The sequence below is a fragment of the Neofelis nebulosa genome, chromosome 2 (assembly GCF_028018385.1).
Source record: "Neofelis nebulosa isolate mNeoNeb1 chromosome 2, mNeoNeb1.pri, whole genome shotgun sequence".
Taxonomy (NCBI): domain Eukaryota; kingdom Metazoa; phylum Chordata; class Mammalia; order Carnivora; family Felidae; genus Neofelis; species Neofelis nebulosa.
The window spans coordinates 19,050,165-19,077,039 of NC_080783.1; the positions used below are offsets into that span (position 1 = coordinate 19,050,165).

A 26,875-nucleotide genomic window follows, 5' to 3' on the forward strand; every position below is an offset into this window, starting at 1 on the left:
TTCCTTATAAAACTAAGGCATTTTATTCATCTTTCATTTCAAAAAACAATTGGAATTTAAGGAAGGACAAAAAGTAATACCCCCATTTTATGGATAGAGAAACCAAGGAAGGCTCCGGGAAGCTTGTCGCAAGCCATCCGGTGAGTCAGGGTTGAAACTTTGTAGTATGTTTCCAGCTGGATCTCAACTCTAATGGGTCTGCCAAACATCTCTTTCTGGTGAAATGCACGATGTCCTAAACAGCTGCCCTTCTCAAGCAATTGGGCTTCCCTATACATTGAAACTCCATCAAACATCAAAACTCATCACTAAGCCTGAGATCACAAAGCAATCCAATGTACGGCTCTGTTTAATCCTATCTCTCCCTATTTCAGCTCCACTGGTCTTGGCTTGGAAGTAGGTGACCACATGTAGCTCAGCTGAGATGCAGGAAGCTGGAAGGCAGGAACAGATATAAATAAATAAGGTCCCAAACCATGGTCTTGTGTGAACGGGACACAAGAGCTGCAGCACCAACCAGCAGCCAAGAGAGGAGCTGACTCCCCACCCAAGCTCTTACCCTGGCATCTCCAAGTAAGGTGAGGTATACCTTTTACTACAGGAGTTTACATAGAAAAGATGGGTGGATGGGAGGAAGGAAGGAAGGAAGGAAGGAAGGAAGGAAGGAAGGAAGGAAGGAAAGAAAAGAAAGAAAGGAAAAACAAGAAAGAAAGAAAGAAAGAAAGAAAGAAAGAAAGAAAGAAAGAAAGAGAAAGAAAGAAAGAAAGAAAGAAAGAAAGAAAGAAAAAGAAAAAAGAAAGGAGAAAGTTAAAGAAATAAAGGAAAGGAGAGGAAAGGGGAGGGGAGAAAGGGGAAAGGAAAAAGAAAAAAGAAAAGACTCTCTACCATAACCCATGGATGGGAACGTGGGCTATGGGTCAGGAAACCATCCACAGCAGCATTTATCCCCATAGCCTAGAGCTGAGATGGTCTCAGTCTTCATCACTGTCCTAGGGCCAGTGCACAAAAGCAAGAACCTGTTGGGAGGATTATACAAACTCTGGAAAGGAAGTGGCCTCTCAGGTAGAAGGTACCTCCCTAAGGTCTGGGAGGCATGCTCCTGGGGTTAAAGGCACATTATTGGAGAAAGACCCCTGCATGTAGAAAAGGAAGGAATCTTCTCTGGCACCAACAGCAATGAAGTTTACTGATTGAAATCATCCTGAATCTGGGGAAAGGAGGGAGCTTTATACATAAATCTCTTCTAGTTTCTTGTTCTTAAATCATTTAACTTGTAGCTTATCTCTTTTTTAGTCTCTTTTTAGTTCTTGGTTGAGCTGGTGGCTTGAATAGTAGAAAAAGGTTGGCAATAGAGGGGTAACGAAAGTGGGTGGATGGACCGTAGGAATCTGAGATCACGTGCTGTGGGTTGGCCTCAGGAGGTGAATGAGTTTCCTGCAGTGTTTGGCAGAGGCAGGCCTGGGGCTGCTGTGCGGCAGGAGCTGATTCCCCAGAGATAGCATGGCTAATCGCTCACTGGCCCCCAGGGACACCAGCACCTGTGAGACAGAGAGCAGATGACAGAATAGGACATGCAGAGGACTCTCATTTGGCCCGGCAATTCCCACTCTAGTAAAGAAAGAAAAAGACAATGGGCCCCTGGGGAATCAATATACATTCTACGGGGAAAGAGAAACTTTGGAGAGAGGGCTCATCGAGACCGGAGGTCTACTGCCATTCTCTTCGGTTACACACCATGAAACTGAGGCACCGAGGGATCCATGCATTTGTCCCAGGAAGGGGTCATAAATGCAGCAGTGACAGTAAGTCAAAAAGTGTGATTCCTAGTCATGAATCTTGACCAATGGGTCTTAACCTCAGTACCACCAAGAGTCTCTTATATTATTTCCCCATATGGATTGCCAGAAAATCCCATAATTTACATCATCACCATCCCGTCAAAATTTCTGTTCTGCATGAACCAGCCAATGTTCCCACACTGCTTTATTATAATTTGGAGGTTTAGCCTTATCATAGGTAGATGTGTGATTCCCATTAGGCTACTTATGTCACAAGCAGAAAAAACAGAATAAAGCAGTGGTTAAGGTATGGGCTCAGGACTCAGACCCTTGAACTCAGAAGTCCAGGCCCCCAAACTAGCTTTGTAACTTGGGCACGTTATTAAATCCTTAGTGCCTCAGTTTCCTCACCTGCAAAATGAGGAATATAATAGCTTAAACCAGGTAATAAAGGTAAAATGCTTAGCATGGTGCTTTTCACGCGGTAAGTGCTAAAAAAAAAAGAAAGAAAAAAGATAGCCCCTTCCCAGCCCCCAGAATGAAATCCCTCTAGACCTCAACATCACCTCATCTGGCCTCACCTCCTTCCCACATAGCCTCAAGAAGAGAGAACCCCTGGGCTTGGAGATCCTGGGAATTTGCCACTCATCAGAGCCCTCTCCCACATTCCTTCCCTTTTCCAGGGTGGGAGATGGTAGATGGCACACCCATCTCCAAGACACCGCCCATGGGTTTCGCAGCATCCCAATTCCTTAAAGCTATCTCAGAAAAATGTCATGAAATACAACCCCATCGTCATGGTCCGGAAGTCCCCAGGGGTGTACCTGATGGATGCAGGGCTCCTGTCGAAGGCTCCGGAGGGCAATGAGGGCGGCCTCCTTCACGTTTAGCTGGGGGTCTCCACAGGCCATCTCTAGGAGCCGCTGGGGTACTTGGCACTGTAACAGCTCCTCCCCCAACCCCTCAGGGCCCAAGTTGCCCAGAGCTGACGCGGCATTGCGCCGGACACCAGCCTGAGGATCTCCAAGTAGCTGGGTCACACTGGGTATCGCGGCTGCCAAGGCAGGTCCCAGGGGACCAGCTTGGTAGGCTGCGTTGCCCACAGCAAAGCTGGCACCGCGCCGCACGGCAGGGTCCTTGTCTCTAAGCCCCAGCAGCAGAAGGTTGAGCAGCCCAGCCTGGCTCTGCAGTGCCCCACGCACAGCCATGCTGTATTGCAGCAGGTGGCCCAGGAGCCCGTAAGTGCGGGCCCGCACAGAATTCTCTGGGTGGCCCAGGAGGCTGCGCAGGGGCCGATAGGATTCATCAGAGCCAGCCAGGAGTTCTTGGATGAAGGACAAGTGGCTGGGGGACAGTACTCGGGCTGTGTGGGCCAGCAAGGAGAGAATGTCAGAGGTCAGCAGCGGCTGGTCACCCAAGAGGGCAACTGAGAGGAAGGAGATGATGGTTCTAGGAGAGGCAGCCACTGTGTTCACAAACTGGTTGAGAGAGGTGGAATCCGTGAGGGCCAGGTGTGTGAGCAGGCTGACAGGCAACTCAACTTGCGTCAACGGAAGATGGTGGCAGCAGACCTGGGAGAAGGGATAGAGGAGCAGGCAAAGTGGTTCAGGGAGAGGAAGAATTCACCGCAGCGAGGTAGCTAAAAGGGGCCCAAGCTCTGGCCAAGAGAAAAGCCAAGCTATGCTGAGAAATAACCACAGAGAGCTGGAAGACCCGACCCGAGCCCTCCACGTGAGACTGTGGAGCCCAAGAGAACAGGTGCAGGATCATTCCTTGCTCTGCAAGGACTCAGGCTCTCTGCCTTCAAAAACCCACTGCTGAATGCCAAGGATTGCACAGAAGTGACTCCTGGCTGAGGAGCTGAGTCTCCCTGCCCAGACTGGGATGTCCTCCCCGCAGAGCTTCAACAGATCCAGATGAGGGACAGATGGAGACGGGAGGCGCCAGCCCCAGCTCCAACCAGTGCTTCTGCCCAGGCCTGAATGCTTTCTCCACTCCAACGCTTACATCAAGCCAGATGCTCCACTCTTCCAGGGGCTCAGGGGAGCCCTGGAGCTGTTGGGAAGTGAATTACAATACACGAGGTCGGCCATCTTCCTCCTCCACCTTCACGCCTGGTGGCTTTCCCAAATACCTGCAGCAGGCGGGCTGTGACTTCTGAGTCCACGAAGTCAGCTAACACACCTCCAAGGAGGTCGGCATCCACATCCAGGGCGAAGGGGAAGCAGAGGAGCTGGCAGACAGAGAGCACCACGACGGGCAGAAACCCAGACCCGTGAGGCCTAAGGAGGGCAGCGTGGAAGGATTTACTCGGTTTTACTCACCCACCCTTTATTATTCTCTGCCCCCTTCTCAAATCCTCGAGTCCAGCGCCCCTTCTCCAACCTCACCAGTCCTATTTCTGGCCTCATAGCTCAAGCTGTCAGCTACGGCTCTCCTGCCCACCCCTCCCCACCGCCACACTGTCTGGACAGTCTGGTCTCCCTCCTCTAGCTCGAACTCACGCCCGGCCCAGCTGACGCAGGAAGCTGGGGGAAAGCAGGTGCTTCAGGGTGGTCATGAGGATACTTCCACGCTGAGACAGGTGGCTCAGGCATAACTGGGGCTCCTGGGTGAAGGTGGCCACGGCCAGGCTCAGCAGGGCTGCCATGCCTGGAAACACCGAGAATGGAGACCCAGTGGTGCAGGAAGGGCCCCGGATGCTCCAGCTTCTCCAGGGCCCCCACCTATTTAGTCCCCTTCCCATCCAGTCTGTGCCATCCTCTCCCCAGGGGGCAGCGGCTGCAATCTCTGTGGGCTAACCCAGTTCTAGGCTGCCTCCTCTTGAAAAGGATCAAAGGAGGCCATGCTTATGGAAAGATACCTTGGGGTGAGATCAGCGTCCAGTCTGGCTCTGGGCTTTGTGATGGCTGTGATTCCTGTGGAGACACCTCCTCGGGGAGCCTTAGAGCCATGGAGAAGCGGTGCCATAGAATGGTCCACATTTCTGAGCTAGCCATGTCCCTTATCAGGCTACCCTTCCCTGGCTGGAGATGAAATTGAAGGAGGGTGGGTAGGGAGTCAAAGTCAGGTATCAAAATGCCTTTTTCTTTTCTTTTCTTTTTTTTCACTCTTATCCCTGACCTCTAAGGAAAGGGAGTCCCAGAAATAATTCCTCCATTTTCCCAACAATGTGGGATTTCCCTGTTGTCCTAGTTGCCTTTCTTATCACATCTTAACCCAAGTGTCTGCTAGAAACCAGGGAATTACAGCTCTCCTCCCCACTGAATCCTGGGATGCAGCTGGGATTCCCCAGAAAGGGTCCACGATGAGGGCAGGGGGGGGCCCTTTTGAAGGTAATCACGGCCACCATATTTGACAGAAGAGGCAAGTGTGGGTTGCTTCTTCATTCCTATCATCTAGCGGTTCATCAAAATGCCTAGTTTGTCTCTCCTGCCTTCCCATCCAACCTAGGATGCACCTGTACCTGGGTGAGAAGCTGCAGCAGCAGGATGAGGAGGCCGTCATAGAATCCACAGCCACCTGGTGGAGTCAGCCGGACCTGACAGAGAGAGGCAGGAAGAATGCAGATCCCCAAGAGAGATGAAGGGGCCTCACAAACCCATGCCTGCAACTCCTGGTCAGGCAGAAAGAGCTTGTCCTCTGCCTGGTGTAGTGGGGAAAGCTCTCCTGGACTTACACAAGTCCTGGCTCCTGACTATTCATTCAATGACTACCTCTGCTCTAAAGACACATCATCTGGTAGGGTCGGAAGACACTTGCCACACAAGAGGCTGGGGTTGGGGTGGGGGTGGAGACACAGTTGAGAGTGCCTAACTCTGCCTTCTGGAGGTAGAACACCGATGAATTAAAAGTTCAAAAAGCAGTCAAGAGAAGGAGGTGGTAGGAAGGGACAGCATTCCTTGTAGCATAAATGAAGGCAGGTCATGAAAAATGATAGTGAATTTTGGAAGTGGTAACTCCTGGTATAGCAGGATTATAGAGCCCAGAGGTAACAGATGAGCTTTGAGGAGAAGGTAAAGGAGTCTGGACTTTATCCCGGAAGCAATGGGAAGCCACTGAGCTCCACAAGCTCCACGTGGGCAAGATTTTCGTCTCTGTTATTCACTGCTATAGTCTCAGAACCCAGAATAGTGTTCGGTACTCAATAGATACTTCTGTGCTAAATACTTGAACAAATGACTAGACTTTTAAGAAAGCTCACCCTGGTGGCAGTGAAGAGAATAGACTGGAGAGGAGAGAGCCTAGAATAGAGATCCTTCAGCAGGCAAGCGCCACAGTGCAAGATAGATGGTGTGCATACAAACTAAGGCGGGGCAGTGATGGTGCCAGGTAAAAAAAGATCTGAGACAACAGGAAGGCGGAACACATGGGACCTGGGGGAACCATCTAGATGGGGGAATAATGGAGCAGAGAACACAGTCTATGATGACTCCCAGATTTCTGACTGGGGCTCCTGGATGAATGTGAGTGTCATCACTACTGGTACCACCTCTCTGAAGTTCAACTTTATCTAGAAAAAGCAGGTGAGTCTCATTACATTTCATGCGTCTCTCTTTCAAGTGTGTTGTAAGATAAGATGTGAGGTGCTTTCCAAATTATAAAGAATTCTGCATCTATAAGGATGATGATCATTTGAATATGAAGTCTATCCTTATTACAAAATGAAAGAAATAGGGGTTCCAAAGTACCTAAAAAGGAGAGGGGGGGCGGTGGGGGGAAGGCCCGGAAAAGGAGAAAGCAGAAAGGAGGCTACCCAATGGACTGGATTCCTCAAGAGTTCTCAGGATGCCAGCCACCTTTTCCATTTCAGTTAAGGAGAAGGAGGGGGGACAGGGAAGCCAAACTGTAGTCAGAGGGGAAGAGATTAAGCTTTTGAAATGACCCTAACAACAGGAGCAGGAGCTTCTGCGGGAGGAGACTAAAATAGGCAGGAAGATCTCATCCTCCAGTAGGTAACTCGGGTCCCCCCTCCCTCTGTCCCTCTTTGGAAGTGCCAGCCCAGTCTGGGCTCAGAGAAGCTGTCATCTGGGGGCAGACAGGGAGGAAAGGAACGACTGCTTAGTTTGCCCCAGCCATGCTGGCGCTTCAGTCTTGCCCCCAAGTGGAGTCCTGGGTCTGACTCAGTGAAAATGTTGTCTGTGCCCTCTCCGGTATACCTCACCTCTGCAGGGGCAGACAGAGCGTGTGAGGCTGCGGCAATCCACTCCACAGGCTGGAGGTCAAAGGTCACCCCTTGCTGACCAAGTTGACCCAACAGGCAGGCTGCCGCACTCTGGGGAATTAGAGGAAGAGAAGGAATGTCTGAATCTGCACAGTAGTCACGACAGGCAGAGAAGATTTATGTCTCTGGCCCAGAAGAATGCCTCATAACTACCTCTTGATGAGAGTGATGCCCGTGCACCCCGCAGGCCTGGGTGGCAGGGTGAAAAGGGGAAGAAGGGGAAAACTGAAAACTCACCACGAGAGAGACAACGTGTGAATGGGTAAAGAGAGTAGCAATCTCATTGCCTAGCTTCTCCATTCTGGAAAAAGAAGATTCATCAAAGGATGCACCAAATGAAAGGAGGCTAGGGAGTGGCCTCCCTCCCCGCTGGATGGCACTCTCTACGCGGCTGCATGACCTTGCCCCAAGGCACAAAGTTGGTAGGAATCTAGGTCTGTTCTGTTCTGTGTAGAGAACATCCCCATCCCTTCTATCCCCATCCCTTCTTAGGATAGGCTGTAAGGTGCCATTCCCCATATTCTACGTCAGGGTGAGCTATCGGGAGGGAAGATTCCAGTGGAGAGACCCTACTTCAGGCTTACCCAGAAGGCAGATCTTGCAGCCGAAGGACAAGAAGGGAGAGGAGGTAGAGTGCCACCTCAGTAGACTCTTCCCAATCTACTACCTTTACCTACAAAGGAAACCAAAGATATCAGAGCAACTTCTGATTGAGACAGTAGGGCCACCACGATATACCTGCCTGTGTTCCTGGCCTACCTTGCCCTGGACCAGCATCAACAGTGACTCCAAGGCCAGGGACTCTTGCCCTAGCAGATGGCACAGGCGCTCACTGACATGGCAGCATGAGTAGAGAACCTAAAGGAGTGGGAAGCAGTCTGTCAGTGAAGCCGAGCAGCCCCTGGGTTCCTGGATCAGAAGGCTCAGCTGAGAAGCAGGCTAGCCTCTCCGCAGATCTAGTGTCCACACCAGGGCAATTCGAGAAGTTCAGGCCAACTTCCACCTCTTCTTGCTATAAGACGGTGAGATAGGGCTACTGCTCTATTCTAGTGAGGACTGGCTAACAGTGGGGCCATCTCAGGTTGAACAGACTGAAAAGCGGAAAGGGACCCTCTGGGGTCTCTTGTCTCTCTCAGTGTCTTTCTCTCTTGGTCTTGGGGGTTAAAAAGAAATCTGAAGTCCCAAGAGTTCTGGACAGGCAGTACCTTGAGAAGGTGTAGGCACAGGATGGGATGCCGCAAGCCAGAGATAAGGGACGGTCTCAGTTGGTTGTTGTCCTCGGTGAGCTGATTCGCCAAATGCTGAGAGATCTGTAGGGACATACTTGAAGCCTCAACCCCATTCCCTCTCATATCCTGTTCCTCTCATATCTCCAACTACTCAGGGTTCTCAACCCCTTGCTAGCCACTCTTCCTCAGGTTCACCAGGAACCTCAGATCCCATTCTATTCCCAGTCTTCATGGCCAAAGAAGAACCAAAAGTCATGGCCTAGTTTAGCCCTAGTAGAGACAGGTATAGAGGAAAGTGTTGCTGGCCAAAAGGGAGCAGGAAATCTAAATCCTGAGCCCTTGAGGCAGCATCACAGGTGGCTTCGGGTCAGCTACCCTACCACATGGGCAGTTTGTCAATGAGCTCTCTAGCCAGCTGGCCAAGGGTTTTGGGATTTTGGTGACATTGTATTCAACAAGTGGCCAGATTATCAGACCCAGGTGGAAGCATCTGTTTCTGGAAGTACAGAGTAAGGGGAAGCAAAAATGCTTGTTTTTCTGCCTTTCTGAGAAGCTGAGGCCAGCCTCATCTCCAGCAACATGGATGAGAGGAAATCAGAAACTGCAGCTCAGACCTGCTCCTTGGCTTCCCAGCAGCTGGGCAGCCCCACAGGAGCAGTGCATATGGCTGCCAGTGCAGAGGACATGGCTCCAGGCAGGTCCTCACTCTGCTCCCGTAGTGGCTGGCTCACTTGGGGGGCTCCTATGGAGAAAAGCAAAGAACGCAGGGTGGGGTCTGATTGTTTGTCTCGAATCCCCATTCATTCTTTCAGTGAACAGTTAGTTGCTGAGCCCTCACTAAATGCCAGGCACTCTTCGAGGCAATGGCAGTCGGGAGGGCACAGCCGGAGTTACTCAGAAGGCAAGAGAACCTCCACTCCCTACTCTGGTTACCTGGGGGTGTGTGGAAGGGGAGCTGGGGAACTGTCAGGCCATGAAGGAGCCCATCCAGCACAGCCCGCTGGGTAGTCAGCAGGCTGGAGTAAAAGGCTTTGGAGATGGTCCAGCTGTTCCCATCCATGGCTTCACACAGAACAGTAAAGCACTAAGGGAGACAAGGGCAGCATTAACATTAGGGCAGCAGAAAACTGACTGGGTTTAGGGTAAGGAGCAAGAATCCCCCCAGAAAACCTGAGAATAAAGGAGAAAACCCAGGGGGACCAGCTGTGGCATTCTAAGTATTCCTCACACAGAAAATGCATTATAATTAATTGCCTTCACATTTCAAGGATGGCAATTTTAGGTTATCAATCCTATTCTCTGATCAGCTGCTTCCTAGATGATGTTTCTCAAAGTGTTATCTGTAGTCCATGAGTATGAGAATTCCTGGGGATTCCTGGGTCCCTTCCAACCCAGTCTTACTGATTCAGAATTTCAGGAGGTGGGGTGTTTATTCCAAACTTCCTATGCACTCACTGTGCAGTGACATATGACAAATGCTGGTCAATAATGTGAGTCACTGATGGCCAAAGTTTAGGTTAGACGCTGAAAGCTTCCTGACTTGAAAGGATGAGGGAGGTTAAAATAGGCTCTCAGACTAGAAGAGTTCGAATGGACTGCTCACTGGAGGCAGAAATGCAGCCCAGATCTGTGTTCCCAATTGCCAGTCTGAACAATGGCTAGGCAACTGTTTATTTCCTTGCTCATGTTCCTCCCTAAGTGTCTCCTTGGAGATCAGTCAGAACTCCGCTATCTTCTCATTCAATCTTCTATTCTCCTGTCCCTCATTTCCAGAGTCCAGGGGTGAGAACACACTAGCTTGCTAGTCGTAGGGCAAATACATTTGGGAAATACTAGTCCATCTGCAAGTCTCTTCAAAAAGAAATACTTCTAGGGGCGCCTGGGTGGCTCAGTCACTTAAGCATCCAACTTTGACTCAGGTCATGATCTCACAGTCGGTGGGTTCAAGCCCCTCATTGGGCTCTGCGCTGACAGCTCAGAGCTTGGAGCCTGCTTGAGATTCTGTGTCTCCCTCTCTCTCTCTGTGCCTCCCCCACTCATGCTCTGTCTCTCTCTGTCTCTCAAAAATGAATTTAAAAAGCATTAAAAAAATTTAAAAAAAAAAAGAAGAAATACTTCTATTTGTGGTTCCCTGAAACAGGCCACAGTCCTTAATGCCTCTGGGCCTTTGTAAATGCTGCTCTTTCTGCTTAGAATGTCCTCCCTACTTTCTGCCTCACCCACCCGGCAAACTTCTATGCATTCTTCGAATCCTAGCAAAGATGATTTCCTTTGAGATTTCTTCTATGACTCCCCAAGTAATATTAATCATATCTTCTTCAGTGGTGCTTCTGTACTTTATACAAGTTCTAATGTACTTTTCATGCTGTTGTCCTTGATCATTTTTCATCTCTCCTACTAGACTACTAGTCCCTTGACAATGGGGACCTTCTCGTACTCAAGTGGCATAAGGCACACAGTCGGTATTCAATAAATGTTTGTTCTATTACTTTGATCTAACCCTCTATAGTTATAAGAAAGGGAAAGGGAGAAACATGGAAAGATATCAGAGACAGAAATCTGGACAAGGGAGCAGATTACCATAAGGCTATCCCTCCTTAGAGTCTGCTCAGAGTCATCTGGTTGGGCCAGCAGTTTCCCCAACAGGTCCAAAAAGAGGTTGGCGGCCTCCTGAAACACCTGTAGGCTGGGAAAAAATAGCCCATCTCTCTAAAAGCCCACGTGTGGTAAACGTCAGTTCTGCAGGTAGGAGAATCTGTGCAAAGGAATATATCAGAATGCTCCTTCCCCTCCCCCCACTAAACACACACAGAGTCTTACATACCCTCCAAGACCTTTCTTTGCCATTTTCTCTACGTTATTTAAATTGTGACCCTTCCATTTAGTGTATGGTGACCCTTAGAACCTCAAAGTCTTGGGGTGAACTTAGAGTGGTCTCGGTCCTTAAGAGAATCAGGGGATCCCTAACCTGTTGCTTTCTCCTTACTTAGCCTCTTCCTAATAGAGGAAGGAAGAATTGGGGGTAGAAATTGAAGCCAAAGTGGCCAACAGAGCAAAGCTGGCTCTCATCCCACCTGTCACCTGTCTGGCTCCTCTCCAGATTGAAGGTGCAGGCAAAATAGGCCTGAATCACAGCCATCAGGTGCCGTAAGAAGGTCCCATACCAACATTGCTGCCAGGGAAGAGGACGGAGAATAAGGGCAATGTAGATGAAGAGAAAAGGCAGTGAAAAAGGTGTCAGATATCCAGTCAGGCTGACCAAACAGGGAGGCTTCTGGACAGAAAGAAGAAATCTAGAGGTAACAAAGGGGCAGCCAGGGGGCTGTAAACAGCCTGTATCTTGCTTGGCCAGAATAGCATTTAGGAGTTCAGGAGGCTCTATTTTTCAAATAGCTCAAATTCCTTTCTAAATTCCTTAGAAACATTCAAGGTTAACACTCACCAGCAGGATGCAGCTTCCCGTTAAACATTTCAGTGTTCTGTCCTCTCAGCTCAGCCACAGCAGAATGCAGCATGGGATAGCACAGATCTGGCCTCAGACACCCTGAGCCTCATGCCTACCTCCTCTGTTTATCCTACCTCCTCCATTTATTGTCCCTGTGGCCATTTACAAGCTAATGCTGGTGTATAAATTGATTAATCCCTGAATTTCAGTACTCTGTTCTATAAAAGCAGGTCAATTAAAACCTAGGATTTAATATTCCAAACCACAGTGCTCTAAATATTGGGAAATTGAGCATAAAAATCTGGATTTCTAGCTTCTCTTAGAAAACTGGAAGATCTGGCAACACGGGGCCCGTGTTCTCATGTGGCAACAGTGAGCTGAAGCTGAGGGCATGTCCCATTCAGACTGGGCACGAGATCTCCGGTCTGTCGTCTTCCCCACTACTCTCATACAGTCACACAGAGTCTACCTCCCTGGCTGACGGGATCTGCCTGGCATCAGAAGGCAGTGGGGTATGCAACTCGTGGTCTACTAACCAGAGAGGAGGAAAGAAAAGAAAAGGCAGTGGGCCGAATAGATATGGCACTTTGAAGAAGAGAAATCCAAGGAGCAGAAAGTCCTGGAAGTCTTTCAAGGCTCCTGGCCTACTGCTTACCTGCTGGATACTGTTGCTGTCCTGGCTGTGTCTGAGCAGGCTGAGCAGCAGCCCGGGGAGCCCTGCCTCACGACAGAAGGAGTACAAGAGAACAGAGTCGCTGCAGCTGGACAGAAGACTGCTCAAGACCCGGAGTGCAGGAAGGATGTGGGAAGCACCCTCCAGCATGCCTTTCAGGATCTGGGCGACACGAGGGAAAGAGACAGTAATCGATCTTATCAGAGGGAAAAGGAGTCACAAATACTAATTGTCCCCAAGGAGTTGGCAAAGCAGACCAATGTTCTCATTCCTTTCTTTGGGACTCTAAAACCCAAAGAAGGAGAAGAGAAAAAAAGGGAAGCAGTAACAAGGAAGAAGAATATAGATATAGATGGTCAGGTCACTTGACTTACAACAGTGGTGACTAAGGGACAGGGGACCTCCCTCAGAATCTCCGTCAGGCCCAGTGCCATTCCTACCTCCTCCCTCCCTTCTCCAGCCTTTAACTTTAAAAAACATATGTACGTGCCCACACGCACTTCCAAAGATTAAAAACAATGGACGCAAAACAGTGTCATTCAACTCCAGACAGATAAAGCAATATCATCCAACTCTAGATCAGGACTTGACTAACTACGTATGACCTACAGGCCAAATCTAGCCTGCCACTTATTTTCATATAGCCTACAAAGTAGGGTCAGTATGATACTTTGAAATGGCTATTCTTTAAAAGGTTACTCTTTAGGGGCACCTGGGTGGCTCGTCAGTTAAGCATCCGATTCTTGATTTCGGCTCAGGGCATGCATGATCTCAGTTTCGTGAGATTGAGCCCCATGTCGGGTTCTGTGCTGACAGCACGGAGCTTGCTTGGGATTCTCTCTCTCTCTCGTCTCTCTGTCCCCCCACCTCAAAAATAAATTAAAAATTTCTAAAAAATAAAAGGATACTCTTCAAAAGAGAGTATTGTTTACATCAAGTGCTTTATCATATGCCATTCGGTGTTTCTAAATCTTTTCACTTATTTGCTCACTTACTCTTTACAATAACCCTGTGCAGGAAATGCAATTAACCATTTTGCACTAAAGCTTCTAGATAGGTTAAGTAAGGAGTCAATAATCACACAGCTAAAGAGTAGTTCAGATGGGGGCGCCTGGCGCAGTCGGTTAAGCGTCCGACTTCGGCCAGGTCATGATCTCGCAGTCCGTGGGTTCGAGCCCCGCGTCAGGCTCTGGGCTGATGGCTCGGAGCCTGGAGCCTGCTTCCGATTCTGTGTCTCCCTCTCTCTCTGCCCCTCCCCCGTTCATGCTCTGTCTCTCTCTGTCCCAAAAATAAATTAAAAAAAAAAAAAAAAAAAAAAAAAAAAAAACGTTGAAAAAAAAATTAAAAAAAACAAAAAAAACAAAACAAAAAAAAAAAAAAAAAAAAAAAAAAGAGTAGTTCAGATGGGGGCGCCTGGGTGGCTCAGCCGGTTGAGTGTCTGACTCTCAATTTTGGCTCAGGTCATGATCTCACAGTTTGTGGGATGGAGCCCCGTATCTGCCTCCGTGCTGACAGCACAGCGCAGAGGCTGCTTGGGATTCTCTCTCTCTCCATCTCTCTGCCCCTCCCCCCACTAGTGCTTTCCCTCTCTCTCTCTCTTTCAAAATAAATAAATAAGCATTAAAAAAAAACTTTTAGAAAAAACATAGGAGGAAATCTTTCTGACTCTGGGTTTGGAAAAGATGTCTTCCACATAACACCAAAAGCATAATACACAAAAAGAAAAAATGGTAATTGAATGTCATCAAAATTCAAAACCTTTGTGCTTCAAAAGACACTCTTATGAAAATAAAAAGACAAATCATAGACTGGAAAAAATTTTTGCAAATCACATATCTGATAAGGGTCTCTTATCCAGAATATACAAAGAATTCTTATAACTCAAGAAGACAGAACCCAATTTAAAAATGAGCGAAAGTACTGAAGAGCTATTTCACCAAAGAAGATACACAAATGGCTAATAAGCACATGAAAAGACACTCCACATTAGTCATTAGCAAAGTGCAAATTAAAATGACAATAAGCCATTATTTCACACTCACTAGAGTGGCAGTGATAAAAAGACAATAATACAAGCTGGCAAGAATGTGGAGAAATGGGGCCCCTCATACATTTGCTGGCAGGAATGTTAAATGATGCAGCCACTTTGGAAAATAGTTTAGTAGTTTCTTAAAATGTTGAATATAAACTACCATCCAACCCGGCAATCCTAGGTATCCACAGAAGAAAAATGAAAACATATATCCACAAAAATACTTCCATATGAATGTTCATTGCATTATTATTCATAAAAGCCAAAAAGTGGAGACAATTCAAATGCCCATCAACTGATGAATGAAGAAACGAAATGTGATATAGCCATATGACAGAATTCTAATGAGAATGAGCAATAAAAAGGAATGAAGTATTGATACGTCACAAGAAGGAACCTCAAAAATGTTCCGCTAAGTGGAAGGAACCAGATGTAAAAATTGGGTATTGGGGTGCCTGAGTGGCTCAGTCAGTTGAGTGTGCAACTTTGGCCCAGGTTGTGATCTTGTGGTTCCGTGAGTTTGGGCCCCACATTGGGCTCTCTGCAGTCAGTGTGGAGCCCACTTTGGATTCTCTGTCTCCCTCTCCCTGCCCTTCCCCCGCTGGTGCGTGCATGTGCTCTCTCACTCTCTCTCTCTCAGAAATAAACATTAAAAAAACAACAAAGAAAAAACCAAACTGTGTACTGTATGATTACATTTATGTGAACTACCTGGAACAGGCAAATCTATGAGACAGAAAGTAGATTAGGGGTTGCCTGGGACCAGGGCTTTGGGAATGATAATGACTTGTAAATGGGTATGAGGGATCTTACTGGGGAGATAAAAATGTTCTAAAACTAGATTATAGTGATGGTTTCACAACTTGGTAAATTTCCTAAAAATCATTAAAAAAAAAAAAAAAAAAAAACGGCGCCTGGGTGGCTCAGTCAGTTGAGCGTCCGACTTCAGCTCAGGTCATGATCTCACAGTTTGTGAGTTCGAGCCCCACGTCGGGCTCTGTGCTGATGGCTCAGAGCCTGGAACCTGCTTCAGATTCTGTGTCTCCCTCTATCTCTGCCCCTCCCCCACTCATGCTCTGTCTTAAAAATAAATTAAAAAAAAAACAACATTAAAAAAAAACTTTAAAGAAAATAAAAGGAAAGAAATGCAGGCAACATTCTGGCGAGTTCCCAGGAAGGAAGATCATGGTGTTTCAGAAAACGAGAGGCTTAAATTATGGAAAAAGCCTAAATGTCCATCAACTGATGAATGGATAAAGAAATTGTGGTTTATATACACAATGGAATACTACGTGGCAATGAGAAAGAATGAAATATGGCCTTTTGTAGCCACGTGGATGGAACTGGAGAGTGTTATGCTAAGTGAAATAGGTCATACAGAGAAAGACAGATACCATATGTTTTCACTCCTATGTGGATCCTGAGAAACTTAACAGAAGACCATGGAGGAGGGGAAGGAAAAAAAAAAGGTTAGAGAGGGAGGGAGCCAAAACATAAGAGACTCTTAAAAAACTGAGAACAAACTGAGGGTTGATGGGGGGGTGGGAGGGAAGGGAAAGCGGGGGATGGGCATTGAGGAGGGCACCTGTTGGGATGAGCACTGGGTGTTGTATGGAAACCAATGTGACAATAAATTTCATATTAAAAAAATTAAAATTAAAATTAAAAAAAAGGAAAGGCTTTGTAAGAGAGAACACTATGAATACCAATTAAGCAAAATATTATTCCTTAAAAAAGAATCTCATTCTTCTCATTAGTATACCTATATTAGAAAATATTGTATACTTATTTTTGACTTATTTAAAATTTTTAAAAATTTCTGATTTAATTAAGATTTTAAATTTAATCAAGAAAGATTTCATGGAAAAGCGCTTTCTCTCACTATGGAAGTACTAAATAATACCCTCCATTTTTGCCTCTTGCTCTTCAATGCCTAAAACGTTTACCATCAGTCTGCCGACCCCTGCTCTAGGTGAATGCTCTTCCCTTCCAAAAGAGAACCCAATGGGGCACCTGGGTGGCTCAGCTGGTTAAGCATCTGACTTCGGCTCAGGTCATGACCTCACAGTTCGTGAGTTTGAGCCCCACGTCAGGCTCTGTGTTGATAGCTCAGAGCCTAGAGCCTGCTTCGAGTTCTATATCTCCCTTTCTCTGCCCCTCCCCCACTTGCACTCTCTCTCTCAAAAATAAATAAACATTAAAAAAAAAAGAAAGAAAGAGAAACCTAAGGCCAGTTCTTTCTGTGTCACTAAAGGAGGTTAGCAAATCTTGAATTAAATAGATGGATGATTGCAAGAGAATTGGAAAGGGACAAGCTTTCTTTTTCTCCTTATGTTTTTTAATACCTCATCTGTGATTAAAACAGTCTAATCCCATCCACAGTATCCTTCTGCCCGTTACCTGCCCTCCTGCCTCGCGCAGCTGACCCTGAATGCGCTGGCAGAAGTCAGGATTGCACAGCAGAGTGAGGGGGGCCTTCAGCTGGACAGGCACAGGGTCAGCGGTCTCTAGCAGGTGCTGCCACTCATCATCGCTGTCGGGCTCCTGAGGCATAGGGGAACGAACAAGGTCAGAAGTGTGTAAGGTTCAAGGGTAGTAGCCTTCAACCTGCAGAATCATGGAGTAAATGCAAGAACCAGGGAATCCTTCAACACAGATGTATTTGCTTCAACCACCAGTTTAAAAAGGTATAGTTTGGCAGTATGTGAGGGGTCTTGAAAAGTCTCTTGGAGAACACTGGCATGTGTTCATAAAGAGGTACCTACAATACGTCCATTTATAATTTTAAAAAATTGGCAATATCATAAAGACAATCAGTAAGGGAATAATAAATCATGGCACATCCATATTAAGAAATATGATGAAGTTATTAAAAAGATTATAGTACTGGGGCGCCTGGGTGGCTCAGTCGGTTAACTATCCAAGCGTCCGACTTCGGCTCAGGTCATGACCTTATGGTTTGTGGGTTCAAGCCCCATGTCAGGCTCTGTGCTGACAGCTCAGAGCCTGGAGCCTGCTTCGGATTCTGTCTCTGTCTCTCTGCCTCTCCCCTCCTCATGCTCTGTCTGTCTCTCTCTCTCAAATACAAAATTAAAAAAAAAAAAAAAAGAAAAAAAAGAAAAAAAAAGATTATAGTACTGAGGACACATCACTAATGTAGTATTCTGACCAAAACTGCATAAATGAATTTAATCATGAGAAAGTATCAATTTGAGGAACATTCTCCAAAATTACTGGCCTGTGTACCCCAAAACTGTCAGTCATGAAAGACAAAGAAAGACTAGGAACTATTCCAGATTAAAGGAAACTAATGAGATATAACAATGAAAGCAATGCATAACCCTGGATTGGATCATGGACCAGGAAAAATTTTTTTTTGCTATAAGGAATAGTACTGGACCAATTGGCAAACTTTGAATATGGATTATAGATCAAGTAGCAGAATTATATCAATGTTAAATTTCTGGCTTCTGTAATTGTACTGTAGTAGTGTAGGTCAAGGATCTTGTTCTTAACAAATGTGCACTAAAGTGCTTAGGGGTAAAGGGACATGATTGCATCTTACCCTAAAAGGACTCAAGAAAGAGGATACACCCTTATATAAGCAGACATATACAGAGAGAAAATCATAAAGCCACTGTGGCAGAATTTGAAGAGTTGGTGAATCTGGATGAAGGGCATACAGGAATTCTTTGTGGTAGCCTCACAATTATTCTTGAAGCTTGAAACTATTTCAAAATAAAAAGTTAACTACCCCCCCCCAAAAAAAAGCCAGAAAAGATTAAGGTAGAATTATATGTTCAGATGTAGAAAGATCTCCAAAATGGATCATCTGGTAAGAGAGGCATGATGCAAAACGGTACATGTAGTGTGAACTCAGTAACATTAAAATAGTCAAACTACAGATTTCTACGTATGCGTATACATACATGTAGAAGAGCAAACGTTTGGAAAAAGAAAGACTAAACTAATAATGGCAGACACCTCTGGAACTGGGGTAAGACGCAAGAAGGACTTTCATTTCTACCCATGTGTTCCAATTTTTGATAATTACATGTTTATACCGTGCAATTAAAAATCTACAAATTAATAGTAAGAAAGCTATTTTTAACACCAGGGGAGCTTGTTCTTGGATGGTTGGGAATCACTGTTCTAGAAAAACATGTACCCAGACCCAACATCTGATGGCAAGGTCAAGGCCAAGAGGGGCCCCCCACAGCTCACCTCATTTTCTAGGTCCACTGCATCAATGCTCCGCTGGCTCACCACCTCTGGCCTCAGCTCTAGGAGAGCTGGTTCAGAATCTTGGCTAATCTGGTTTTCCCTGCCAGAGGAACAGGGAACAGGAAGAGTTCCAGACCTGTGAGGCTTAGGGTTCATCTACATATTCCTCTCTCTAGGCCCAAGATACGAATGAAAAACGAGCCACATAGGACTGGATAGAAGAGAGCTTTCTTCTAGGATATGGCAGGACAGGATGTTGACCACTACACATATCCTTGACTGACTGCCCTTCCACTTTGAACCTTACTCTCAAGCCTACCTTGGCAGTTTTCACCTGTAGTTCTCAACTCAAATATCTTCCCTTTTACATGGAGACAATTCTTTCCTTCTCAGTTAATGTACAACTGAGGCATAAAGAAAGGAAAATTCCCGGGGAGCCTGGGTGGCTCAGTCGGTTAAGCGTCCGACTTCGGCTCAGGTCATGATCTCGCGGTTCGTGAGTTCAAGCCCCACGTCGGGCTCTGTGCTGACAGCTCAGACCCTGGAGCCTGTTTCAGATTCTGTGTCTCCCTCTCTCTCTCTGACCCTCCCCCATTCATGCTCTGTCTCTCTCTGTCTCAAAAATAAATAAACGTTAAAAAAAAAAAAAAATTAAAAGAAAAAAAAAAAAAAAGAAAGGAAAATTCCCATTACCACTGATGAATCAGGAAAGTATCCAGAATCGGAATTCAAGAACACAGGACCTGGATTCCGAGGGCCTTGTCCATACTTAGGTGGTGGCTAGTGATAGGCACCATTTTGTATTTGTTTTGACTAAAACCAAAGATCTTCAAGGGACCTCCATCTATAAACCCCTGGCTAGCCCCTCCTCACCGAGGTACAGGGGGGGCCTCTCCAGGCCCCCACTCAGCCCAGCTGTTCTTCATTTCTGAGGCCAAGATCCCAGCCAAGAGGCCTGGTTCCTGAGGAGTGGCTCTTGGTCTGGGCAGAGGGGCTGTGCCAGAAGCCATCTTGCTGGTCCTGTCCTCCTGCTCAAGGGCAGGTCCTGTGTTCTGGTGTTTCTGTGGGAAATGGGCAGGAGACACACTGAATCAAAACTATTTGGTTGTGGGGTGGGCTGCCTGGGTGGCTCAGTGGGTTAAGCATCTGACTCTTGCTTTTGGCTCAGGTCATGATCTTGTGGTTCCTGAGTTCGAGCCCTGCATCAGGCTCTGAGCTGACAGTGTGGAGCCGGCTTGGGATTCTCTCTCTCTCTCTCTCTCTCTCTCTCTCTCTCTCTTTCTCTCTGCCCCTCCCCTGCGCATGCCCTTTCTCAAAATGAATAAATTTAAAAACAAAACAAAATCATTCATAGGTATGAATGGTACCTACTCAGAGGGCAGAATGAAACCTATTCATGGCCCTTTCTCAACCTTCCTTCTCCAATTCTCTCAGTCACTAGGCTGGTCATGTCACATATTCCCTTCTGTCCACATACCTTCTGCTTGGCCTCCTCAGCCATGCGTTTACAGGCTTGTTGCAAGATTCGAGAACGATTGCCCTTGGGGGCCAGCTGGTGTGCCTGTTGGTCCTTTAGGACCTGAAGTTCTGGGGGTAGGCGACTGGTGAATGGGGTACCCAAATCTGGGCCTGCTGGTTCAGTTATTACTGTAGGGAAGAAGAGGGAGAATATGTGATCTCACTGGGGCTGCACCACCATCTCTCTCCACTTGGCCAGAGACAACTTCAGTGTCCTCAGGCTTCTGTGGAAGGAGGCCATTTTGACAATGTGACAAAGAGGGAGTGGGGTTGCAAGAGAAGTGCCAAAGGTTAGGCAAAAGGTGAGGAGGAAAGTTCCAGCTGGTAGGGTAAATCAGACATGTTACATCCAGACACTGGGGGAAGGGGGTAGATTGGAAAGAGCACCAGGGAAGTATAAAAGCCCTGGGAATCCCAATGACTCACTGGTGACGCGACCAGCTATAAAGGGGTGATGTAAGAGATCTGGCCAGGACAGACGCTGCCTAGGGTCCTTAGTGAGCAGTCCCTGCAGGAAGTTCTGTGGAGAGAAAAATACCCCATGGGTCATCGCTTTCCTACAGACTCCCTCTAACTCACCAGCAGAACTAGGAAACCAAGACTCCTGAGTCCGTTCCATGAGCAAACTAGCTGGTCTTGATCATGCCCTCTCTAATCCTATCCTTAGGCCTCATTTAGCTGGCTTCAGAGACAGACTTCTCTGCCTCACCTCCTGCAGAGCCCCAATTCCTGTCCAGAGACTTACTGTCACCTTCACAATCATCTTCAGAAAGCAAACATTCAAAAGAGTCCGAATTGCTCACTTTGCCCTCCCTTTGATTGTGGGTTTGTTTGCAGCTGGGTAGGACCGGAAGCATTGGTGGTTAAAAGCACACTCACACACAAGTCATTGTGTAAAGATGTGTTTGGGAACACAGAAAAACAGAAATCTTTCAGCAAGTCTTGAGATGGTAGAAGGGAAGGGAGACTGCCTCTGAAAAGGGTGTATCTGTTATGGTGTATCCTTGGGAAAATCCCCAGTTGGGCCTAAAATAGGGATAGAAGGTACTGGTCGATTATGACCACGGTTCTAAAACAAGGTGGTTAGTATATTGTGGCTCTTGCTGAAGATGCCTGTCTGTCTGCTCTAAGGGAGAATGAATATCCTATGTAGATCACCCACTTAAATTTCTTTTGCTTAGATTCTTTTTGATAATTATTTGAGACTCCCCAACTAAATAGGTTAGGGAGAAACTTGTCCCTTTTCATCTTAGGCCAAGGGAAAGTTATAATGAGACTGCACTCTGGGAAAAGGTTGCACTTAAATTCCATTGAGGGCCCAAATTTTGCCCTAGATAAGAAATAAAAAGGGTCAACTTTTTATTCTCCCTCCCTCCCTCACCTCCTGAGACTTAGCTGCAATCAACAGATATCACTTCTATCATCTGCCCCTAATCGCTGATCTAGCCCCACTAGCTCTGGCCATTTGGATTTCTGAAGATTCCTTCTTTCAGGAAGAAGACTAAGAAGTCTGTGGGCAAATCTAGATATCATGAGGACTTTGCATCTGATAGGAAGTAAGTGGAAGAGAGGATGTGTAAAAGGACAGTTTCTGTCTCTGGTGGCTTGAAACTACCTTACCATTGTGATAAAGAATAGCCTGCCCCGGGGGCACCTGGGTGGCTCGGTCGGGTAAGCATCTAACTCTTGATTTCAGCTCAGGTCATGATCTCACAGGTTCGTGAGTTCAAGCCCCACATTGGGCTCTGCACTAGAGCAGAGCCTGCTTGGGATTCTCTCTCTCCCCTCTCTCTCTGTCCCTCCCCACCGCGCATACGTGCTTTCTCTTAAAACAAATAAATAGACTTAAAAAAACACACACATATATACACACATACATACATATGAATACATATACACATATATACACACATACACATACATATGAATAGCCCACTATGTATATGAATAGCCCGCCCCAAGGAGGGGCTGGCTGGTATTTCCAAATTCTGCAGAGTTTAGAACAGCCTCCCAGAATAAGCCCCTGCAGCAGAAAAGTAACGCAGCTTGGCCCAGCTCCCACATTAGTTCAGTAACTGCAGAGTCTTGCCCCAGATTTTGGAAAAGGGAACCAGGGCAGAGGAAGACAGGTTTCTAATGCAAAAGTAATCTCCCTTTCGACGTTCATTACCTTGAAGCAAGGACTAATGGTGGTCGGCCAGCGCACAGGGTCCTTGAGAATGAGGCTGACCAACTGAAAGATGCTGGTAGTGTAGAAGGGAGGGGTGCCCACAGCCAGCTCATACAGTATGCAGCCCACAGACCAGAGGTCTGCAGTGTGGTCGTACGGTCGCTCTTCCACCAGCTCTGGAGACATATAAAGTGGTGTGCCTTTGATGGATGTCAGCACCATTGTGTTGGTGCTCATTGCCCGGGCAAATCTGCAGGAGATGAGGGGACAGAGTTGGGAAGAGAAAAAACATATTCAATAAAAACAAGGCCTATCATGGTGTGAGATATCCCAAACTCAAACAGAGAACACCTTCCAAAGACCCAACAGGAACCCCCAGTCTTTTAGCTCGTGTTGTAAAATGAGGTCCAGGTAAGTTAGGCATATGGTCGAAGACTCCTTGCAGAACTGGAAGCTGAGACAGAAGGTCAGGGTCCTCACCCAAAGTCACAGAGCTTGATGCCACCACCCTTGGCAAGGAGGATGTTCTGAGGTTTCATGTCACGGTGGAGAATGCGGTGGGAATGCAGATAGTACAGAGCGGACACCAACTGGGCAGCAATGGCCTGAACCTAGGGGTCAAACAGGCAGGGGAAGGAAAGGAGAGGCCAGAGGAAGGAGCCTACTGACGAGCCCAAAGACATTTCCCTAAATTACTGATGAGATCTTCTCTTCTTGCTCTTTCTTCCAGAGCTTCCCACATCTTCCTTAGCTCTTGACTCCCATTCACTCATTCTTTCATTTGTTCATTCACTCGTTCAAGGAAAATGTATCGAGTCTCACTAGCTGTGACCTGGGATGAGCAAATTATCTCGTGCCTCTCATATGCATCATCTGTAAGCTCATGATAATAATACCACCTCCTTTATAGGATTATTGTGAGGATTAAACAAGTCAAAGCATGCCATGCTCAGAATGGTGCCTGGCATTCAGTAAGCCTTCAATATACATTAGCTGTTACTAAAAAAAAAAAAATTTTTTTGTTGTTTATTTGGTTTTTGAGAGAGACAGACGGAGCACAAGTGGTGGAGGGGCAGAGAGAGGGGGAGACACAGAATCATAAACAGACTCCAGGCTGTGAGCCATCAGCACAGATCCTGACGTAGGGCTCGAACTCACAGACCGGGAGATCATGACCTGAGCCGAAGTCGGATGCTCAACTGACTGAGCCACCCAGGTGCCTCTACATTAGCTGTTATTAAACAAGACAAAGTCTTTTTTCTCAAGACAAGTAATCAGACAACAAATAAGACAGACAAAATAAGTACGATGATGACTTACAAATGACAATGCTTAGAAAGAAATGGATTGCTACAACAGGAAGTCCTGGGGAGGGGGGCTACTTGTTAGAGTACAGAGAAATCCCTAGAATGAGTGTGGCTGGAGAATGTGTTCCACCAAATCCCACTGCCAACCAGCAGATCTTGGTGGTGAATCCTGCCTTAACAACAACTCTTATTCCCTTCCTGCCCTCTCTGGTACCACCACACATGCTATCTGGTGACAGCAAAAGCATTGATAACAGCAATGTTGAATACTGTGCATCAGGCACTCTTTTAAACGCTTTATATGAGGGGTGCCTGGGTGTTTCAGTCAGTTAAGCATCCAAGTTTGGCTCAGGGCATGATCTCACAGTTCATGGGTTTGAGCCCCACATCGGGGTCCATGCTGATGGTGCAGAGCCTACTTGGGATTCTCTCTCTCTCCTTCTCTCTCTGCCTCTCCCATGCTCAAGCTTTCTCTCTCTCTCAAAAAAAAAAAAAAATTTTTAAAGATTTAAATGCTTTACATGAGTTCATTAATCTTCACAATAGTCTCATGAGACAGACATTAAAATGACATCCATTTTTATTTTATTTTTTTTTAATTTTTTTTATTTTTTAAATTTTTTTTAACGTTTATTTATTTTTAAAAAAAATTTTTTTTTTCAACGTTTTTTATTTATTTTTGGGACAGAGAGAGACAGAGCATGAACGGGGGAGGGGCAGAGAGGGAGACACAGAATCGGAAACAGGCTCCAGGCTCCGAGCCATCAGCCCAGAGCCTGACGCGGGGCTCGAACTCACAGACCGCGAGATCGTGACCTGGCTGAAGTCGGACGCTCAACCGACTGCGCCACCCAGGCGCCCCATAACGTTTATTTATTTTTGAGACAGAGAGAGACAGAGCATGAACGGGGGAGGGGCAGAGAGAGAGGGAGACACAGAATGGGAAGCAGGCTCCAGGCTCTGAGCCGTCAGCCCAGAGCCCGACGCGGGGCTCGAACTCACGGACCACGAGATCGTGAGCTGAGCTGAAGTCGGACGCTTAACCGACTGAGCCACCCAGGTGCCCCGATGACATCCATTTTTAAATGAGGAAACTGAGTGCTAAGAAGTTAAGGTAACTCGCCCAAAAGGATCCAGCTAGAAAGTGGCAGAGACAACTTTGTACTCAGAGATTTTGGCTCCAGTGTTCACCTACTTTACTGACATGACACACTGTCTCTATATATACCTAGACTCATAGTTTCCTCAGGAGTTTTCAAAATGGAGAATCTCAGTGCCCTCAGCTTTTGCTACCAGTCCTTAATCTAAAAAGAGGTCAGGGTAGGGGACAAGTTTGAGCCAGGAAACATACCTGGTCTTCTGGAAGTTTTCCATCATCTTCCAAGATCTGAAAGAGCTCTCCCTCAGCATAGTCTGTCACCACCACCACCTGCAGGGAGAAGGCAATGGTACTGATGGCTCCAGATTTATGCATTCTGAGGCTGGGAAATTTGGGGGACCTTTCTTCCTGGGGAGAAGTGACCCAAAACTGAAGTGCACCTCTTTGTCAGTTTCAAAGCTGTCAAGCATATGCACAATGTTGGGATGCCGCAGACCCCGCATGATTTCAATCTCTCGTTGCAGATTCCTCAGCTCCTTCTCTGAACGTCCCAGTTTTGGAATGAACTTCAGGGCCACCACCTGTCAGTGGTAAGAAGAAGAGTCAAGGCCTAACCATGCTATTGAAACATTCACCTCAGAGCTCCAGAACTCAGGCTTCAGATTGTTTGGGCAAATTCTCATTACCTGCTAGTCTCCTACTCCTCTTCCTTACAGTACCCTGGCCTTATCCAGACTCCCCCCACCTCTTGCCCTAGGAGAAAACAGCCTCTGCCAGACAGATCCCTTTGGTGGAATCTGGGAGAGGTATTCTGATCTGGGTAAAGAACTCTGGGTAAAAATTTAAGAGATTTAGGGGAAAGAGAAGGAAGAAAAAATGAGGAAGGAAGATTAAAGTTAAGGTGGTTTATCCCTTCCTGCGTGGTATGATAGACAATAACAATAATAAAAATAAAATTTATTGTTTACTAGGTGCCAGACACTATACTAATGTAGTGATTCAGCATGAATCATATTTAATCCTCAAGCCCCATCAATCAGATACTGTTCTTATCTTCATTCTACAGATGAGGAAACTGAGACATTGAGAGTTTAAGTAACTTATCCACAGTTCTAAGGCTAGAAATGGTGGATCTAGGGTCTGAACCTAGTAATCCAATATTAGAGCACACACTCCACAAGAGGAATGACCGAGTCAGTGCCTTTGGAATACAGGTCCGTATTCCGGTCCCTGTAGAATCCCACCCAAGAGATATCCTTCCTTGTTCACCACCTGAGCACTGTATTTTCTTCGACCCTTGTACACCCTCCCAAAAGAGCCTTCTCCGATCATCTCCAACACGTGGTACTTCTCCATGACAGAGGTTTCAGGATCCTTCAGATGGAAGGAGGTAGAGATGGTGGTGAAGGGCTACAGCTCCAGGGACAGCTCCACACATCTAGGAGGCCTAGGTTGGGCATAAAAGAAAGGTTTATGTTAGCCACCTTGCCTTTTCCTTTTTCATAATAATCCAGGCCTCAAAAACATGGTAGGGTGGAGTGGATGGAAAGATGAGATCTTGGGAGCAAACAGAGCGCCTCTTGTTCTCCCTCCTTTTCAACCTCCTCCTGGCCCCCAACCCAACCTCGTTCCCACCGAAACCCGTGCCCCACGCCCCTCTCCACGCAGCTCCGCCCACTCGACCGCTCCCCCTCTTCTTCAATCCAGCTTCTCCCCTCGGCCCCGCCCCCTCCGTCCCGCCTCGCCCACCCGACCCCGCCCCTTCCATCCAGCCTCGCCTACCGACCCCGCCCGTTCCAGTCTCCCCAGGTTCCTGCCACCGCCAACCTCCTCAATACCCCCGCCAGTGCCACCTGCCCGCGCGCTTCGCAGACCGGAGCCCCACTCTCACCCCCAGCCTAGGAGCTTCAAGCTCCTCAGGCCGAGGGATGCAGGCCCTGGCCTTCAGCCCCGCCCCTTCCGGCTGCCTGTGGATTTTGCCTGACTTATAATTCTTCTCCACCCCCGCTGCCTTTCTCTTTAGACTCCCATTGTTACCACATGTGCTCGCTGGAACTGGTCAGAGAGGTTCAGAGGACAAAGGCGTTCAGAAGTATTGGAGAGTCGTCGGACCACCCATAGGCACTTTCTAGGGCACTTCCGATCCCTCTCTTGGCCATCAGGACCCACTAAGGAC

The 26,875-nt window shown here is 47.1% G+C and overlaps 1 protein-coding gene across 6 annotated transcripts; it reads right to left on the bottom strand.

Moving 5' to 3' along the window:
* Nucleotides 1-26,851, bottom strand: STK36 (serine/threonine kinase 36). 6 transcript variants are annotated; one of them, XM_058704837.1, is made up of 27 exons: nucleotides 26,737-26,851; nucleotides 25,972-26,146; nucleotides 25,140-25,280; nucleotides 24,952-25,029; nucleotides 22,774-22,904; nucleotides 22,294-22,543; nucleotides 20,550-20,643; nucleotides 20,083-20,252; nucleotides 19,479-19,666; nucleotides 18,606-18,705; nucleotides 16,782-16,925; nucleotides 12,332-12,511; nucleotides 11,306-11,505; nucleotides 10,812-10,917; nucleotides 9,165-9,315; nucleotides 8,846-8,973; nucleotides 8,208-8,312; nucleotides 7,762-7,860; nucleotides 7,587-7,675; nucleotides 7,240-7,303; nucleotides 6,943-7,053; nucleotides 5,245-5,319; nucleotides 4,642-4,804; nucleotides 4,283-4,430; nucleotides 3,913-4,060; nucleotides 2,603-3,349; nucleotides 1-1,538 (listed from the first exon to the last, which is right to left on the bottom strand). In XM_058704837.1, the coding sequence occupies exons 2-27, from the start codon at nucleotides 26,053-26,055 to the stop codon at nucleotides 1,395-1,397; spliced, it is 4,038 nt and encodes a 1,345-aa protein (XP_058560820.1). In that variant the 5' UTR covers nucleotides 26,056-26,146; nucleotides 26,737-26,851; the 3' UTR covers nucleotides 1-1,394. The 6 variants fall into 6 exon arrangements, with proteins under 6 accessions (XP_058560820.1, XP_058560802.1, XP_058560839.1 ...); XM_058704819.1 differs by lacking the exon at nucleotides 26,737-26,851 and adding an exon at nucleotides 26,553-26,651; XM_058704856.1 differs by lacking the exon at nucleotides 26,737-26,851 and adding an exon at nucleotides 26,527-26,634 and having other exon boundaries at nucleotides 11,306-11,403.
* Nucleotides 26,852-26,875: the final 24 nt, after the last annotated feature.